The sequence below is a fragment of the Heteronotia binoei genome, chromosome 16 (genome assembly GCF_032191835.1).
Source record: "Heteronotia binoei isolate CCM8104 ecotype False Entrance Well chromosome 16, APGP_CSIRO_Hbin_v1, whole genome shotgun sequence".
NCBI lineage: Eukaryota > Metazoa > Chordata > Lepidosauria > Squamata > Gekkonidae > Heteronotia > Heteronotia binoei.
Window position 1 is genome coordinate 24,584,205 of NC_083238.1, and position 19,351 is coordinate 24,603,555.

General features: G+C 45.0%; 1 protein-coding gene across 1 annotated transcript in view; it reads right to left on the minus strand.

The window, feature by feature from the left end:
* Positions 1-2,923: 2,923 nt before the first annotated feature.
* The window catches only part of IFIH1 (interferon induced with helicase C domain 1), a 49,234-nt gene continuing 32,806 nt past the window's right edge, over positions 2,924-19,351 (minus strand). Inside the window, exons 9-16 of the mRNA XM_060257234.1 lie at positions 18,407-18,530; positions 18,059-18,286; positions 16,027-16,283; positions 14,007-14,156; positions 10,517-10,678; positions 8,622-8,812; positions 3,944-4,037; positions 2,924-3,834 (exon numbers count right to left, since the gene is read on the minus strand). Of these exons, the coding sequence (XP_060113217.1) occupies positions 3,649-3,834; positions 3,944-4,037; positions 8,622-8,812; positions 10,517-10,678; positions 14,007-14,156; positions 16,027-16,283; positions 18,059-18,286; positions 18,407-18,530 (1,392 nt within the window). The 3' untranslated portion in view covers positions 2,924-3,648. The remainder of the gene's footprint in view (positions 3,835-3,943; positions 4,038-8,621; positions 8,813-10,516; positions 10,679-14,006; positions 14,157-16,026; positions 16,284-18,058; positions 18,287-18,406; positions 18,531-19,351) is intronic.

A 19,351-nucleotide genomic window follows, 5' to 3' on the forward strand; every position in this document is an offset into this window, starting at 1 on the left:
TAGTCCCACTCTCTAATCACTACACCACAATGGCTCCTCTTCTGACATAAAAAGAACATAGTACAAAGATTATGTTAAGTCTTATGAACCATTTTATCATATAATTTTAAGAACCCCCCCCCTCCGAGTTTAATACGTTTCCAAACTAAGAAAGGGGAGGGTCATGGGATCTGTGCAGACCAGGGGTGGCCAAACATTCTTAAGAGCCACATAGAATAAATATAAGATGTTTGAGAGCTGCAAGTCATAAACATCAGATGCTTGAGAGCTGGAAGGTAGGAAAGAAAGCTGGAGAGAAAGCAAATAGATGGGGGCGGAAGAGATGGAAAGAAAGCAACTTTAACTATAAATGCATTCTCCAAGTCCCTGGCTATTTAAAGAGAGAAATGCCTTCTTCAAGCTGGCAGACAGGGTGGTGGAGGCTTTGAGAGCCACATAATATGTGTGAATGAGTCACATGTGGCTCCCAAGCCACAGTTTGGCCATCCCTGGCATAGACAAAAGTAGCATAGGATGAGCATTATAGCAAGGAGAAGTAGTTAGGATGAATACAAAAGCTGTCTGGATCCAGCCCACCAACTCTCAGAAGGACTCCAGAATAAAGATGAGTTATGGATCCCTTCCAGTCTGGCTTCTGGTCATGGGACTGAAATGGTACTGGTCACCCATAGAGATGATCTCCAAAGGAAGCTGGATCAAAGTGAGTTGGTGCTATTGTTACATTTTGATCTGACAGCAACGTTCGACACGGTCAATCACAATCTTCTGGCCCACTGTCGCTGATGTGGGGATTCAGGGGTCTGACTTACAGTGGCTCTCCTTTCTCCAAGATTGGGGACAGGGAGAGAGGGTGTCCCTGTGGTTCCCACTGGACTGTGGCATCCCTCAAGGAGCGATCCTTTCTCCACTTCTCTTTAGCATCTGTATGCACCCCCTCACCCAGCTGACCCAAGGCTTTAAGCTAGGATGACATCCAGCTCCGTCTGTTAATGGCCAGATGGCCATACTTGGCCCCAGATGTGTTGGACAGGGCTTTGGGAGCTGTGCCTGGTTGGTTGCAGCAGAGAAGGCTGAAGTTAAATCCAATGAAGATGGAGGTCCTGTACCTGAGTTGTGGGGGTATGGAAAGGGAAATACAGCTCCTGGCCCTAAGCAGGACAGCACAGATGCCTGCGCCAAGGGTGTGGAGCCTGGGTGTGATACTGGATGCTTCCCTATCTATGGAGGCCCAAGTCACGGTGGTTGCCAAATCAGTTTTTTTCCATCTCCGGCAGGCGCCATACCTCTCCACCCACAACTTGACTACAGTGATCCATGCAACAGTCACTTCCAGACTGGATTACTGTAACTCGCTCTACATGGGCCTACCCTTGCACCTGATCTGGAAATTTGCAGCGAGTGCAGAATGCGGCAGCACGTGCGCTGACAGTGACGCCTGCGCAGGCTTGTGTACAGACAGTGCTCCGTGAACTGCACTGGCCGCCAATCCAATTCTGAATTTGTTTCAAGGTTTTGGTAATGACCTTTAAGGCCATGAGCAGCCAGGGACTGACGTACCTTCGGGACCACCCCATATGTGCCCCATCAAGCGTTGCACTCAGCAGATCAACGGAAGTCCTTTGGGCCAGGTGATCCCTGGCCCAAAGGACTTCCGACCAGCCTCCATTAGGGTCAGGGAGTTTTCAGCCCTGGCGGAATGAGCTTCCCCATAGAGATCATGGCCCTGAGGGACCTTTTGCAGTTCAGCAGGTCCTGCAACAACTGAGCTCTTCTGCCAGGCTTTTATATGAGGCAGCCAGTGTCATCTTTCCATCTATTCATCGGGCTCCTCATGTCACTCTCTCTCTGCAATTGAGCTTGATATAGACTCAGCCGCTCAAGGGGAGGGACGGTGGCTCAGTGGTAGAGCATCTGCTTGGGAAGCAGAAGGTCCCAGGTTCAATCCCTAGCATCTCCAAAAAAGGGTCCAGGCAAATAGGTGTGAAAAAACTCCGCTTGAGACCCTGGAGAGCCGCTGCCAGTCTGAGAAGACAATACTGACTTTGATGGACCAAAGGTCTGATTCAGTATAAGGCAGTTTCATATGTTCATGGATCATGTTTCACCAGATTGAACACATGAATGATATTTCATTCGTATGTATTTTTATCATGACTTGCGTTGTACCCCACCCTGAGCCCGTTTGCGGAAACGGTGGGCTAAAAACTGAATCGATCGATCAATCGACATTCGTAAATTCTTGTGGCACTGTGTATACCAACAGGGTAGTTTCACGGATGCTACTGAGTGCAGGCCTGACTGAAAGGTATGTAGAAACACTCTTACTGCACTTGTCGAATATCCCTTTCCAGGTCTGAGTTCAGGGAAGGGGGGTGAGGAACTCAATAAACAGTCCCATCTCAGATTATCTTCCTCCATCTTAAGAATCATACTAAAACGGGCATTACTAAAACAGGAAGACTGCAGATAGCTGCAATCTAAAAACAAAAGCCACATAATGCCTTTTATTATGGGGCCGATACCATCTTTAAAACTGGGAGAAAAAGCCCCATTATGCGCATAGATTGCACCAGAAAATGTCTCTGAACCATAGCACAGTAAAATAATTTTTTTTTGCAGTGTTTGAGAAGCAGAAGACGACAAATGCAAAGTTGCCATACCTTCTGCAAATCAGTCTGTGATAGCTACTGAGTTAAGGGCGATCTTAGTGATTCTAAGCCTCCGGGCAGAAGTCCAGGATGGAGTACCAAAATCATTGCCACCCCACTGCTGGCCCCCCTCGCCAGGGCCAAGTAAGGGGTGGCCCTCGCCCCATGAGAGATGAGCAAGAGCCACTGCTGCAGTTAGAAGCCAGCAGCTGGAGTTCCAGATGAGGAAGGTGCAAGGAAACGAGGGGTTCAGGAGTCTAGTGCAGGACAAATCAACTACTCCCTTTTGTTTTATTTTGAGAATTCACCCTCTGCATTTAGGAACTAAAAAAATTCAACCCAGCTTATTTTCCCTTTTTTTTAAAATTGATAAATGAACAGTGAACTACAAGCTATCCAGTAAGAAATGTACCTAGATGAACTACATAAATCTTCGTAACTGTGCAACATAGCATATTCAGGCCACAAAACCAACCCGTTTTCTTTTCCTTTTTTTGTGTAAAATCTTATTGAAAATGAATATAGTATCAATGTTGTTTTCTTTGAATATAACGTCAGAAGGATTTGAAAAGAGTTAAAAGCTACATACTGAGTAGCAAAATAAGTTTGCTTAACGCTTCCTGCTGAGAGAGAGTTTTTAAAAACGATTTTTGCCTTGGTCTAATCTTGTCTTCTCTTGCGCCACCCAAGGGATAGAAGGCAACCTTCCAAAAAGAACAATCTCACTCAATGCTTTGAGAATGCATTTGGTGACTCCCTGACTTCAGAAATACTGTGCTGATTTACACACAGATATTCATCATCCAATATTTTTGCTGCCGGTGATGTCTTGGTGGCTTGCAGTGGCTATGTGTGAACTGCTTCAAATCAAAAAGACTGTATGGAAGTCATATAAGAGCCCTCGTCATTCACGTATGACATCACATGAGGCTTTAGTTGCTGATTCATAGAAGTAGCCAACATATGAATTCGCTTAACTGTACTGCTGCCTCTGAACTTCTCAGTCTTCATCACTGGATTCACAGTGTGCTGCGTAATCGAAATCTGGAAACTTAATGGGCAGCTCTCCCCATCTTTTGGCAATCTTGTTTTCAGTAGTTTTCTTATCTTTGAAAACAGCCACAAAATTTTTTATTTTTAAGCACGGCAGGTCTAGACCTCGATGCACCATCATATTTCCCCAAACCTGCAAAAGAAAAACAAAAATGAACGGAAAAGGACAATCATATATTATTATTTAAGATGCACTGGCGAGAGAGCCACCCAAATCAGACTGACCCATAACACACACTTACTTGTCCACAATCTCGGCAGATAATTTCTCCGTTTGTTTGATAATCAATTTCCTTTGCCTGCAGAGTCCTGTTTTCTCGGACAATACAAAGCTCCCTAAAAATGTTTGAGAAATAAGAATTGGTTTTTGCAAATGTGGAAACAATTACTGCTTGGTGAAGCTGTCCTATTCCTAGGCAAGAAGGGAGCTCCAAATTTTAGAGCTCTGAAGGCAGCTCCAAATTTTAGGTAGAAAACACAACTGCTGCATTACACTAGGTTTTCTATGTGAAGTGCAGATATCACACAACTGAATGTGTATGGCCAAGAATGCTAACTGGACAGTTTCTTAGGGCACAGCTAGATGAAACCAAAGACATTCGCAATTTGAACTTGTAATACATTCAATTTTTTTTTTAAGTCAGCTCTGTGAGGGCGGGTGGGGGAACTGGATCACTGCTGTGGCACTGGAGCAGGGTTTTAATGCACAAACTGTCCCCCGGTGCCTTTCCCCCAGATTCATGTCCCTTAACTGTTTCTAGCCCTGGTATGGAAGGAGGAAGACTATCCCCCCCCCCCCATTCCAAGGCTAAAAGCAATGGTGGTGGTTAAGAACCATTTCTATCTGGGAGATGACAAAGGGAAATGGTTAACTTCTCACCTCAGAGCCCCAGTCCTAATCCAGATACTTATCAGCTTTCCCTGTGACTGTTGTTAAAGCAAATTAACCATATCAAAAAATCCTATCACAGATCTCTCACAACCTGTACAGTTGCTCCCTTGGTTATATGTATACAGATGTTTAAAGATTTAAATAAAGTGCGGGTAGAGCTGAAGTGGTATTGCTCTTGATAAGGGGCAGAACGGAAACTTTGTATTCAGAAGGCCAATGGTTCAATCCCTGACATGTCCAGTTAAAGGAAACAAGTGCAAGGGAAGACATTGTTTGCTGGAGATCCTGAGAACTAAGCACATTACGTTGAGTTACTTGGGCAGAACAATACTGAATCTAAGGAATAATTCAGTATAACGCTGATTCCTAAAGTGACCAAGATCTATATCAGTGGTACTCACTCTGAGGATCATTTATTTATTTATTTATTTATTCGGGATTTATATCCCGCCCTTCCCACGAATGGCTCAGGGAGGCTTCCAACATTTAATCAAACATAAAATTTAACCAGTTCGAGTATAAAACAATTAAATATTTAAACAATTAAAACCTTAAAAAACAGAGTAATTCAGTTTCTTGTAAACAGATGGCTGGCCAGTTACAACATGTTGTTATCCTTGCTAAAGGATAGGCTAGGTATAGGCTAGCCGGAAGAGGGTCGTCTTACAGGCCTTGCGGAATTGCGTCAAGTCCCGCAAGGCCCTCACCTCTTCCGGCAGCTGATTCCACCATACGGGGGCCATAACGGAGAAAGCCCTTTCCCTGGTGGCTTTCAGACGAGCTTCTTTTGGCCCAGGGATTGTGAGGAGATTTTGTGTTCCTGACCTCAGTGCTCTCTGGGGAACATGTGGGGAGAGACGGTCCTTCAGGTAGGCAGGTCCCAGGCCGTATAGGGCTTTAAAGGTAATAACCAGCACCTTGTACCGGACTCGGTATATCACTGGGAGCCAGTGCAGAGTCCGAAGACCCGGCTGGATGTGTCCCCACTTTGGAAGACCCAATAACAGCCGGGCCGCGGCATTCTGCACCAGCTGCAGTTTCCGGGTCCGAGACAAGGGCAGCCCCATGTAGAGGGCATTGCAGTAGTCCAACCTTGAGGTGACCGTAGCATGGATCACTGTTGCTAGGTCGTCGCGCTCCAGAAAGGGGGCCAGCTGCTTTGCCCGTCTAAGATGAAAAAATGCGGACTTGGCAGCAGCTGCTATCTGAGCCTCCATCTTTAAGGAAGGCTCCAATAGCACCCCCAAGCTCTTGACCCTGTCCGCCGCCATCAGCGGCGCACCATCAAAAGCCGGCAGGGGGATCCCTCTCCCCGGGCCACGGCGACCCAAGCAAAGGACCTCTGTCTTCGTAGGATTTAGCTTCAGCCCGCTCAGTCTGAGCCACTCAGCCACGGCCCGTAGTGCTCGGTCAAGGTTTTCCGGGGCACAGACAGGCTGGCCATCCATCAGCAGATAGAGCTGGGTGTCATCAGCATACTGGTGACACCCCAACCCATACCTTCGGGCAATCTGGGCAAGAGGCCGCATGTAGATGTTAAATAACATCGGGGAGAGAACCGCCCCTTGAGGCACGCCACAATCAAGTGAGCGCCTCTGGGATAGCTCCCCCCCAATTGCGACCCTTTGTCCCCGACCTTCCAGGAAAGAGGAAAGCCACTGTAAGGCCAACCCCTGGATCCCCGCGTCGGCGAGGCGACACGTCAGTAGCCGATGGTCGACCGTGTCGAACGCAGCCGACAGGTCTAACAACATCAGCACCGCCGAGCCACCCCGATCCAGATGCCGTTGAAGGTCATCTACTAAGGCAACCAACACTGTCTCCTTCCCGTGACCCGGGCGAAAGCCAGACTGAAATGGGTCAAGGACGGAAGCGTCATCCAGGAAAGTCTGTAACTGCATCGCCACTGCCCTCTCAATAAGTTTACCCAGAAAGGGCAAATTTGAAACCGGCCGATAGTGTGTCAATTGGGCCGGATCTAAAGATGGCTTTTTTAAGAGGGGTCGGACCAAAGCCTCTTTAAGTGGCGTTGGGAAGTGCCCTTCCGTTAGGGATCTATTTATTATATCCCGCACGGGATATCTAAGATCCCCCTGGCAAGATTTAATAAGCCAGGAAGGGCATGAGTCTAATTTATAAGTTGTTGGGCGAGTAGATACAAGAATCCTGTCAACTTCCTCCAGACTGAGGGGGCTAAAGCCATCCAGAGTATAATCCGAAGACAGGCTCGGGGCCTCAGGTTCGCTAACTGTCTCCAAATTGGCAGGGGGGTCGGGGCGGAGTGACGCGACTTTATCCGCAAAGAATTTCGCAAAAGCCTCACAGACAATTTCCAATTCAATAGAATTTAATCTGCCTTGCGGCAGCGTGGTAAGTCCTCTAATTACGTTAAATAATTGTGCCGGGCGCGAAGTTGCGGATGCAATCTTAGCCGCAAAGAATACTCTCTTTGCAGATTTGATTGCCATCTCATAGGCCTTTAAACTCTCTCTATAAGATGTTCGAGTCACTTCGTCTCGAGTACACCGCCATTGCCTCTCTAGTCGTCTGAGCTCCCGCTTTTGTTGCCGCAGCTCCCGGTTAAACCAAGGCGACGGTTTCGGGCGGGGGCGCAGAGGGCGCCTGGGTGCGATTTCCTCGATGGCCCTGGAGAGCCCATCGTTCCAGGACTCCACCAGACCATCCAGGGAATCGCCAGTAGGCCAGGTATCCCGTAGAGCCGTTAGGAACCGTTCCGGGTCCATCAGGCTCCGCGGGTGAGCTAAAATACGCTCTCCGCCTAAACGGGTTTTGGGTGACACCTCCATACGGGCCTTAAGGGCAAAGTGATCTGACCATGGCACTGCTTCCATTGCAATATCAGTCACTGATATTCCGGCCGCAAAGACCAGGTCTAACATGTGTCCCGCCTGATGAGTGGGTGTTGTAACAACCTGGGAGAGTCCTAGTGTCGCCATGGATGACACCAGGTCCATCGCCTGGCTGGATGCCGCGTCGTCGGCATGGACATTGAAGTCACCCAAGACCAAAAGCCTTGGGTGCTCCAACGCCCAGCTCGCCGCGGCCTCCACCAGGGATGGTAAGGCGCCGGCCGGTGCGTTAGGCGGTCGGTACACCAGCCAGATCGCCAACCCCTCCCCAACATCCCACATCAGGCCAACACATTCAATGCCTGGGATCTCTGGAGCCGGAAGCGCCCTAAAGGAGTAAGCCTCTCGTATGAAGAGTGCCACCCCGCCCCCCCGCCCGCTAGTCCGTGACTGGTGAAAGACCGAGTATCCCGGGGGAACGGTCTGGGATCATAAATCCCATAAAACAAAAGAGCCCCAGTATGTACTGTGCCTCACCCAAAACACATGTAAATAATAATATATAATATAAATCTTTCAATTACTAGATCTAGAGTGTCTCAGCATGTTGGGTCATCTTCCCCACTACATGGAATTTGCTTTATGACTTAAGCAGCACTATCAGTAGTGGTTTGCCTGCTCTACCACCTCATGTAGCTGCATATGTTGGCCAGCCTCATATACAGAATGCATACATCTGTGACAAGGTATGGTATAAACCTGTATTTTGACATAGCCATTATGGACAAGATATATTGCACTGCAAAAATGAAAGAGTTTTATGTCATAATGATGAGGTTATTCCAATTTCTCAAGAAACTGGCCACTTTCTCGGAACATAGGGTAGAAGCCATGGGCAATGGTGCTCAGAGAAGCCACAGGTGGCACGTCAAAGAGTGACTTGCTGCTCCTAAACACTGAGTGAGTATCACTGAGGTTATTTGAGGGGAAGTACACCAAATAGTGTGTATAAAGAGGATTCTTTTTTATTATTATTAATAAGGATTACATTTCATTTCAGGATTTCTCCTGTGCATATTCTCTCTCATTCCTTGCTGAATGAAGGCGTGACAAAACAAATGTATTATGCCCCTGAGATATAAAGTTTTGGTGGCTGTTCAGGTAGTAGCCCAAATGCAAGGGGGAAAAAAAAAACCATGCCAGATAACTCTTACTTACTGGAAGTCCTTTCTGACACTGACGTGATGCATTTTTTCAATAACTTGTATATGTTCTCCCGAACCGATTACTTTGGGGCAGCCTTTGCACTGGAATTTTATTAAGGATGGGTTTTGCTTGTAATTTTTGTGCTGCTGTTTCTTTGCCTTCATTTTTACTTCCATTCTACTTTGCATTTGAAAGCCTTCAATCTAACAGCGGAAGAAATACGCAAAAAAGTTGTCATCTTCTGAGGCCATGAAATGGACGCATCATGTGCGATGTGAGGTGTTCTCAAACCAGACTTCAAATATTTCAATGTGTGAAAACTCATATCAAAGTTATTTTAGAAACAATAATATTGGCTTCGAGATAGCACTCCTGCCTATCAGCGGCAAAATCAGATTGCATACCATCTCTGTTACATTAGTCTACTTTGTATGCTTTGGTATACAGTTTGACATTTATAAGTAGCATACTGTGTAGGCTTGTTTTTGCTTGCTAGAGAAGAGTTCAGATTGTTGAGGAACATTCAGTAATAAAATTTTCTTTGTGTAGTTTCCAAGATGTCAGGATGCATTTGCACCAGTCGTTTTTTCTCCCAGTCAAGCATCGATGAGGATGTTCATACTGTTGTTCTCCTGTCTACATTTACGTAATAAAGTAAGGACGAGGAGAGGAGGGACGGTGGCTCAGTGGCAGAGCATTTGCTTGGGAAGCAGAAGGTCCCAGGTTCAATCCCTGGCATCTCCACTAAAAAAGGGTCCAGGCAAATAGGCAAGAAAAACCTCAGCTTGAGACCCTGGAGAGCCGCTGCCAGTCTGAGTAGACAATACTGACTTTGATGGACCAAGGGTCTGATTCAGTATAAGGCAGCTTCATATGTTCATATATGTTCAAAGTGAGACTGGTAGGCAAGTCCTGATTTTCATACAAAAAGGAGCATGTTGTTAAGAGAAGCCACACATGCAGGGCCAGCCCTAAACCGTGACACCCTAGGCAAGGCATCCACCCCTCCCCCCATTGATAACGACACCGAGTCACTTAGGGGGGGTGCCCAATTTGGTGTCCCCAGAAGGCTGTTGTCCTAGGCAATTTCCTCGTTTGCCTAGTGGCAGAGCCAGCCTTGCACACGTGGCCAGTCTCTCTGTAAGAATATAAAAGCCAGAGTTGTCCCCAGCACCAATCAGAATACATTTATCTATTAGATCAGTTGGCCTCCCCCTATGGCCCACTGCACTACTGTATTGTGGCGCTGTATTGTGGCTCTACTTTTGTGCTATACCATCTTGCTTTATATCATCTTGCTGCATTAACTTGTTGCGCTTTACCAAATGTTGAAGCTGATTTTATTATGATTTTATCTCTAATTGTTGTACTCCACTCTGAGCCCCCAAACAGAGGGATGGGCGGAACAACGACAACAACATGCGAAGAAAGCCGAATGCTTTTTGTTAATACATCTGCAGACTAGTTTAGGTTTCTGATATTTTTGCTCCTCTGCCCCAGCAGTCTTGAATGCATTCTGAAATCTCACCAACTAATTGAATTGACAGTACAATCTTATGCAGACTGACTCCAGTTTAAGCCCACTTAAATCAGCGTGGTTGGAGTGGAATAACTATGTGCAGGATTGCATGAACTCCGCCACAAATGCTGCATTCTGTTTCAAGATTTCAAAACTGCAGCCTTGGAGATATTCTTCACAGTGTCATGAAGCAACATGCCATATTCCCCTTTCTCTTCTAAAAACTGTACTGAACATCCAACCTGATGGTGACTTCTGGGGATCTCAAAAGCCTCACTGTTTTGTAACGTTTTGAATAATCCTAATGAAAAGGTATTAAAATGACTTGCATTTGGACGCCTTCTGAACAAATGAGATAACTTTGTCCTGATTAAGTTCAAAACAATACCTTATTAAAATATTCTTCTCGGGGCATGTCTTGGACACGTCTAATTGCTTTATACATCATTTTCTCACGATAAATATTCACATTTTCACGCTCAACAGCTCCAGAGTCGCCTGAAGCCACAAGTACATAGGTACTTTCTTCAGCTCGAGCTCTTCCTCGTGCCTGGAATACATGAGAGGTAACAATATGAATAAATACAGAATGCATATGGCTATACATAGAAACACAAATCGGTTAATTAAAAAAAAGAAAACAAGGCATGAAGAAAAAACAGGCTGCTTGCCTGTAACTGATGCTCTTCCAAGTGGTCATCTCTGCATTCACACCCTTGAGGTCGGTGGTGCCTGTGCCAACTCCAATGGTGATTCTAAAGCCCCAAAGTGAGGCTTTTTGCACCCAGAAGAGTGTGCTACAATCCTGCCAGTTCCTTCTGACCACTAAGCAACTCAGAAAGAACTGCAACCAGACTGACAGCAGAGAGAAGGAATGGCGGGTGGTGTGAATGCACAGATAACCACTTGAAGATCATCAGCTACAGGCAAGCAACCTGTTTATCTTCTTTGTGGGCTCTGTGCTTCACACCCTTCGAAGAGTAACAGACTTAAGTCCTATCTGGAGGACGATGCTGGCAGGAGTTAGTTGCAGCTTGACTGAAGAACTGACTGTCTGACTATTGATTGACTGCATTCTTGGACATTTAGTCCATTGTGCTTCACAAACATGTTCAGGGTAGCCCAAGTGGCTATCTTGCAGATCTCATGCAGGGAACACACTTTAAGAAGGCTGCAGAAATAGAAATCACTTTGATAGAGTGATCCTTCAAAGGACCTGGGAGTTTCTACAAGCCATTTGGAAAGCCTCTGCGAGGACAAGTTGAAGCCCTGATGATGGTCTGCATAAGTGCCAAAAAGGTGAGGTGATTTCCAAAAGGAGCATGTTCTGAGACAGAATAACAGAGCTCTCCCGACATCTAGAGAGTGCAATCTGTGCTCTTCATCAGTGGTCGGGGTGAGGGAAACAGATGGGAAGGACTACTTTAGACTGGAGGTGGAATTCTGAGACCACCTTGGGGAGGAAGTTGATGTCAAGAGTCAATAACATCCCTTCCGTTAGGGGCTGGTTCAAAGAGCCAGGAGTTCACTGACCCATTTTGTAGACGTTATGGCTGTCAGGAAGGCTGTCTTCCAAGATAACAGATGGAGGTTGCATTTTGCCAAGGGCTCGAAGGGTCTCCTGGTAAGCATGTTGAGGACCAAGTGTAAGTCCCAAGCAGGGATGAGTTATCTGGTAGGTAGGTGCATGTGAAACAGTCCCCCAAGGAACTCTTTACTGTCCAGATGGGGAAAAACTGAGAAGCCATTTAAGAACATAAGAGAAGCCATGTTGGATCAGGCCAATGGCCCATTCAGTCCAACACTCTGTGTCACATAAGAGAAGCCATGTTGGATCAGGCCAGTGGCCCATCCAGTCCAACACTCTGTGTCACCAAAGAACATAAGAGAAAGCCATGTTGGATCAGGCCAGTGGCCCATCCAGTCCAACACTCTGTGTCACATAAGAACATAAGAGAAGCCATGTTGGATCAGGCCAATGGCCCATCCAGTCCAACACTCCGAGACACATAAGAACATAAAAGAAGCCCTGTTGGATCAGGCCAATGGCCCATCCAGTCCAACACTCTGTGTCACATAAGAACATAAGAGAAGCCATGTTGGATCAGGCCAATGGCCCATCCAGTCCAACACTCTGTGTCACATAAGAACATAAAAGAAGCCCTGTTGGATCAGGCCAATGGCCCATCCAGTCCAACACTCTGTGTCACATAAGAACATAAGAGAAGCCATGTTGGATCAGGCCAGTGGCCCATTCAGTCCAACACTCTGTGTCACATAAGAACATAAAAGAAGCCCTGTTGGATCAGGCCAATGGCCGATTCAGTCCAACACTCTGTGTCACATAAGAACATAAGAGAAGCCATGTTGGATCAGGCCAATGGCCCATCCAGTCCAACACTCTGTGTCACATAAGAACATAAGAGAAGCCCTGTTGGATCAGGCCAATGGCCCATCCAGTCCAACACTCTGTGTCACATAAGAACATAAGAGAAGCCATGTTGGATCAGGCCAATGGCCCATTCAGTCCAACACTCTGTGTCACATAAGAACATAAGAGAAGCCATGTTGGATCAGGCCAATGGCCCATCCAGTCCAACACTCTGTGTAACATAAGAACATAAGAGAAGCCATGTTGGATCAGGCCAACGGCCCATCCAGTCCAACACTCTGTGTCACACAGTGGCCAAAAATTTTATACACACACACACACATATATACACACTGTGGCTAATAACCACTGATGGACCTCTGCTCCATATGTTTATCCAATCCCCTCTTGAAGCTGGCTATGCTTGTAGCTGCCACCATCTCCTGTGGCAGTGAATTCAATTTACTTGTTCATGGTAAGCTGAGACTGCTGCTAGGTTGCCCCATAGAGAGGATGGCTCGTACTTCCATCCAACAGGGAAAGGAGAAAAGAAAAACATTGTGACAGCAGAGCTTTGTGAGGTTGAACTTGACAGGAAAGAACGGAGTTTCCCCCACTTGTAGGCATAGTATCATCTAGTAGGAGACTTTCTGCTGTCTTCCAAGACCTCACATATGCATGGTATAAAGATAGCTATGGGATCATCCAGACTGTTAGTTTCAGGTGGGGAACATCATGAGACAGGACAATCCCCCCATGGCTGAGCAAAAGATCCAGAGCCGGAGGGAACTGGTGATAGAGTAGCTGACTGATGTGCAGAAGAAGTGGGAACCAGGGGTTAACAAGGAGGAACGAATAAACTAGGAGAGACTATGCTTAACTATACTACTAAACTAATATCATTAACTATTTTAAACTATTAATAAATCCTTTTTTTTTTTAGGAGCTGAAGAAAAAGGGGAGTTCACTGACTGAAGCCTTGGGGAAAGGCATCTTATCGTGTGCATAGTCAGAAATGAACTGGTGGGATTCTAGTGCTCTCCTCTGGGCATGTGTGGAGCTTTAGAATCACCATCAAAGTCGGTGCAGGTGCTGTCAATCCCAAGGGTGTGAAACAGAGACCACAAAGAAGACCTACTGTATGATACCAAAAATTCCACTGCGGCATAAATCAGGATTGTTAGGAATGGGTATGGACCGAACCAAGAATCGCAGTTCGAGCATGAACTGGGACATTCATTCCTTCCCTCCAACCCTTGGCTGCAGAAGCCAAGGTAAGGCTGACTAGGGAAGGTGAGAGAGAAAGGGTGAGGCCATGCCACCCAAACCATGTTATTTTAAACAATACAGCCAAGGAGATCTCCAATGGTCAATAAAAAGTCCTCCTGGGCAGGACTGTGACCTGTCTAAAAACATTTGGTGGGTGCTAGGAAAAGTGTTGGCAGGTGCCACGCTGCTGATGGGCAACATGTCGGGGACCCTGGTCTATATATTCAGCATAACATACCTGCATCATAGCTATTTCATTGGTAACAAGACCATAGCGTATAACAATGTTACATTGCTTGATATCCAAGCCTTCTTCCGCTACAGTAGTAGCAATGAGTAGGTTCACTTTTCCACGGCGGAATCTGTCTATGACTTCCTTCTGTTCATTCTGTACCAAGACATTAATGGTTAGATTCACTAACTGAATAATTCAACAATCATAACAGTTCCTTTGGCTCTACTAAGTTCTCTACAGAGTTCTCATATTTGGTTACCTTAGTTTTTTCCTGCTCCAATATTCCAAATGACTTCCAATGAAGGTATTACTACTGACACTAAAATGGGGCAATTGGGCAGAAACACTTTGGCCACCTTTCTTTCTTCCTAATAAGAGATTAAAGTTACTTACATAGTTCTCTTCTCTTCCATTTATTTACACAACAACCCTGTGAGGTAGGCTAGGCAGAGTATGTGACTAGCCCAGGGTCACCCAGCAAGATTTTATGGCAGAGTGAAGATTCAAAGCTGGGATCTCAGATCCTAGTCTGATACTCTAAACACGTCTCCCATACAGCAGCAGAACTCATTCTCTCCCAACTTAAACACCATGTTCTTAAGATTAAATTGCATTTGAATATCATGACTATCCATTAATACTGGATTCTATTACAGGTTAAATCCAAACTTTTATTATAAGTTCTATTAAATGTAACTAGTGTAGGTGTCTATAGCATGCAATACTAGCTACTAGACAGAAGCTGTTTATTCTTCAAAAAACACTCAATGCACTCCAATGCGAAGTTACACCATTCTAAGTCTAGTGGTTTTAATGAACTTAGAAGGGTATAACGTTGCTTAGTATTGAACTTGTAAGTCACTTGGACAGGTGCCCAGTACGGAAAATGTCACTCAAAGGCCTTGTTCACACAGCATGTTGAGTCCGTGTTAAACTGACCTAGTTCTGTTCTGAGTATCTTTGTTCCAGATATTATCGATCAGACTGCCATACTACAATTCGAATCACTCCACGGTGAAACCGTCTTCTGCAGTCCGCACAACGGCACTATGCAGTTCTTTTTTTTTGTTCCCCCACTATTATGCGCATAAGCACATAGGTCAGAAAACATTATGTGGTTATGCGCATATTGCTATGTAGTAAAAAAATAAAAATGGCGACCGTAAACTGGATGTCTGAGGCTCCTTTTGCTCTGGGACAGCCTTCAGACATCCGGAAGCTGGTTAATATCACAGCCGAACTATCTAGACAGAGAAAACTACGAGGTGAAACCGGACAACTAAAAAAACACTGCAAAGGAGCAGGTAACAAAATAATCCAGTTCGCAGAAGGATGGGGGGGGGGGCAACAACGACTGACTACCGGGAGGCAGATGTTGCTGTCTGATCAGCCACTTTTAATCCGATAGGAAACAGCAGTGACAACTGATTAAACTGTGTGTCTGTACAGGCTCAAAATATGCCTGCATTTAGTTCTGAGGATCTTACATCATTCTTCCACTGTACAAAGCTATGATGTTTATTCCTTATACTACTCACAGAAATCACACAAGGCTTAGGAAGGAAAACAGGGAGGGAAAATCAGAGTTCAGAACTTGTTCACAGTAGAAGAAATATTATATGCATCCAAAAGACACCATGAATCCCTACAATATTGACAGTTTGTGTCTTTGTCACATCATCTACCAAAATGATCTTGTTCTCAAAAGATCTGACAAAGAGAACTGTGTTTCTTGAAGGCTTATGCTACAATAAAATGTGTTAGTCTTAAAGATACTACTGGACTCTTTACTATTTTGCAGCAATAGACTAACACGGCTACCTTCTCTGGCTCTCACAATAAACATTCTTCATCTTTAAACAATCTCTCATGTAACAATCTTTGGTTTCTGTTACACCTTATTATGGAGAGATTTGAGTGTTTACCAAATCGGTGGCAGAGGTGAGAACAGGACTCTTGGTCCAACTGATCTAAAAATTCTGCTCCATTGCAGAAAATCTGGTACAACATTTAAGCTTTTCACCTGCGTCATGGGCTTAAATTCACTGTTGTGTCCGGCACCAATCAGGTAATGAGCTTTCACTCCAATGTCTTCGAACTTTGGGTTCTCTTTAATCCACTGATAAAGGGCATAGGCACTCTGACGAGTCTTTGTGAAAATGATCCCTCTGGGTTCAAAAGTCTTTGGGAACTCTACCATCAAAGTTTTACGCAGCTTTGCCAGCTTTTCATTTTCATATTGTTCCTTAGCAGCGAGCTCTTTCAACTTCTCTTCATTGCCTTTCAAAATAACAGATAAAAGTCAACCTCGCATGGACAATTAGGAAAAATTTGAGGGGATACAAGGGGAAAAATCTATCCCATAAGGTTTTCCCTCCCCATTTTTAGCACAGCCCTGTTAAGAGGTAATAAGTAAAATCCAAAATGCAGAAAGTTCCAAAGAGTACTCCCACTCACACAGGACTCCACCCCCCCCCCCCACTGATTCTGTTCCCACTGCATATCCCAACATCAGACATCACTCTGTTTCTGCAGGGGAGGAATCAATCAATCAATCCTGATTAATCTCTACTTGAGCTGTCTCTGAACCCCGTTGTTTCAAGAATATCATTAGGTTTCTTACCACAACTCCAAACAGCAAAAATACAAAAGAACAACAAACCAGCAGAACTCCAAGTAGAGCTCAGAATTTAAAAAAAAAAAAAAAATCCACAAAAGCTCTTCAAAAGCGAGAGAAAGCATTTTCGCTATAAACTGTAATTGTACAGTTGGGCTGCCAAACAAAGTTAAAACAATGTTATATCACAGTTAGTATCGAGCAAGAACGAAGGAAGTCTGGATTTTCCTCAAAGGTACTCTTCACAATACTATAAAGGTGTAAGCATCCTCTTTCTCTCTCTCGGCTTGGCTTCGCGAACGAAGATTTAAGAAGGGTGCAATAGTCCACGTTTGCTGCAGGCTCGCTGGTGGCTGACAAGACCAATGTGGGACAGGCAGGTCCGGCCACAGCGGCTGCATCCTATAGTCTCAAGTAAATTGCCACAGAGCATTAGGAAGTGGGGAAAATGATGGGAAGTTGTAAAGAACAGCTCTTCCATCCTCATCATTTTAGAATGCTATCAGAAATAGGAGGTTTTCTAGGAAAGGCTGGATTTGTTGGTTGCTGAGGATTGGGGCGGCATCATAGGAGAAGGGGAAAGATGTGCAGGGAAGAAACAAGAGAAGAGAGTGGTTTGCTTATAATTCCCCTGTCCATCACATTTCCTTTGTGATATCTTCACTCCAGTCTCAACTTCTAATTTGAAATTCAGCTTGGGAACCAAAATGGCCATTATTGAAGAAGAAGAAGAAGAAGAAGATATTGGATTTATATCCCGCCCTCCACTCCGAAGGGTCTCAGAGCGGCTCACAATCTCCTTTACCTTCCTCCCCCACAACAGACACCCTGTGAGGTGGGTGGGGCTGCAGAGGGCTCTCACAGCAGCTGCCCTTTCAAGGACAACCTCTGCCAGAGCTATGGCTGACCCAAGGCCATGCTAGCAGGTGCAAGTGGAGGAGTGGGGAATCAAACCCAGTTCTCCCAGATAAGAGTTCGCACACTTAACCACTACACCAAACTGGCTCTCCATTGCAATGATTTATTTATTTTATTGAAATCCTCCTTTATTTCCTAGTTGGGATCCAAAGCACCTAGAGGAAGAGGCTGTTGCAGAGGAAAAGCAATTGTTTGGGAATAAGATTTATGTTTGGTGGCAGGGCAGCCCAATGTAACATTAACAAAGCTTTGGAGATGATTTCCCTTGCTGTCCAAGTGAAGGACTGGACACACTTAATCAACGAGGCTACAAAAATGAGTGCAACAGAAATATCAGGAAGGAACTATCTGGCACATCGTTGCTGTGGCAGTGTAACTTGTAAGCCCAAATCACAAATTTCTCAGCATTGTGTCAGCTCTGTGGCATGACCTAACTGTAAGGAATAGCCAGCCTGTAGCCCTTGCTAATGCAGTTATACAGAAAGTCCAAATCAATTCACTCCAAGTGGTGCATGCTCACCATAAAATAAATGGAAGAGGAACTTATCAGTTTGTCCTAGTTTCAATTCTAGGGGCTCATCCTCTTCTTCATTCACTGCCATCTTCTTGTTCTTCTCTTCCTGATAGAAGCTTTTGAGATGGTTGTATGCATCAATCATTCGGATGGTGTCGTTGATTTGCAAGGCATCGTTGTATTTCTTCAAATGCTCTGCACAGACACGTTCTTGGCGATTCTCTTCTTTAGCAGCTAGTCATGAGAGGAAAACAGCACATGCATTCTCAAAACTAACGGACAGAGGATTGGAAGCATCTTAGCCGAGTACCCAAAGAGGAAGGTACCTTCAAAAACTTTAATGTGAAGCTTTACCTTTCTTTTCCTCTTGAACAACCCACTGTTCATAGTTCTGAGATCCAAATTCGCAGTTTGGATTGAAATTGCAATAGGCCTGGATCTTGGTCATTATGCTTATAAGTTTTTCTCTGAATGGATCCTAAAAAATGAAACACATGAACATTCAATTAAAGAGATAACCCAGATATTCTTGCCAGCAAAGGACAGGATTCTATTGGTTTAAATACCATCTAGAGGAATTTGCTAAAAATAAGCATGCAGTCCCTTGCAAAATTGCCGTCCTGCTCCATAACAAGTCACTTGACAATAACAACTGAAGTCAATGAAACTAATCAGGTAATATCATGCAGAAATCCCGCATGTCCAATGTTGTACACATATTCTGTTATCCTCAGCTAATCAGGAGTCAGCAATATAGGTTTCCGGCACCAAATAGGGATGAAATTCTAATGGCCAGCCTAGATGTGTAGGAGGAGAAGAAAAAAGTAACAGCTATATGTGGCAGTGTAAATTACAAGATCACTGTACTAGGAATAGGGGTGGGGTAGGGACAGTAGAGCTGGGCTACCACATCTCATTTGTTCCTCAAAGACCTCCCTAAGAATACTAACTGTTGATCACAATTCAAGTCATTCTATGATTAAGAGAGTTTCCAATTTAGAAACCAGAAATAAGGATAGGCACAAACTGACCCACAAGTCGCAATTTGTATATGAATTTGGCCAATTCACAGTTCATTTCAAACAAGTTTGTTTGCTCTTTGCCATGCCCAAACCAGAAAATGAACCACCTTTTTTCCTTGGGTGTTTTGTTTTTGTGGTCTTTCTTCCCAGACAGTCTGGAGCTGATTCAATCAATTCCTAGGTAATGCTGGGGGTGGACTTCTGGGAGGCCTAGAAACACTCATAGCAATTGTTCATAGCTTGATTGGCGGCTCTGAGAGCCGATCATGAAGCTCTC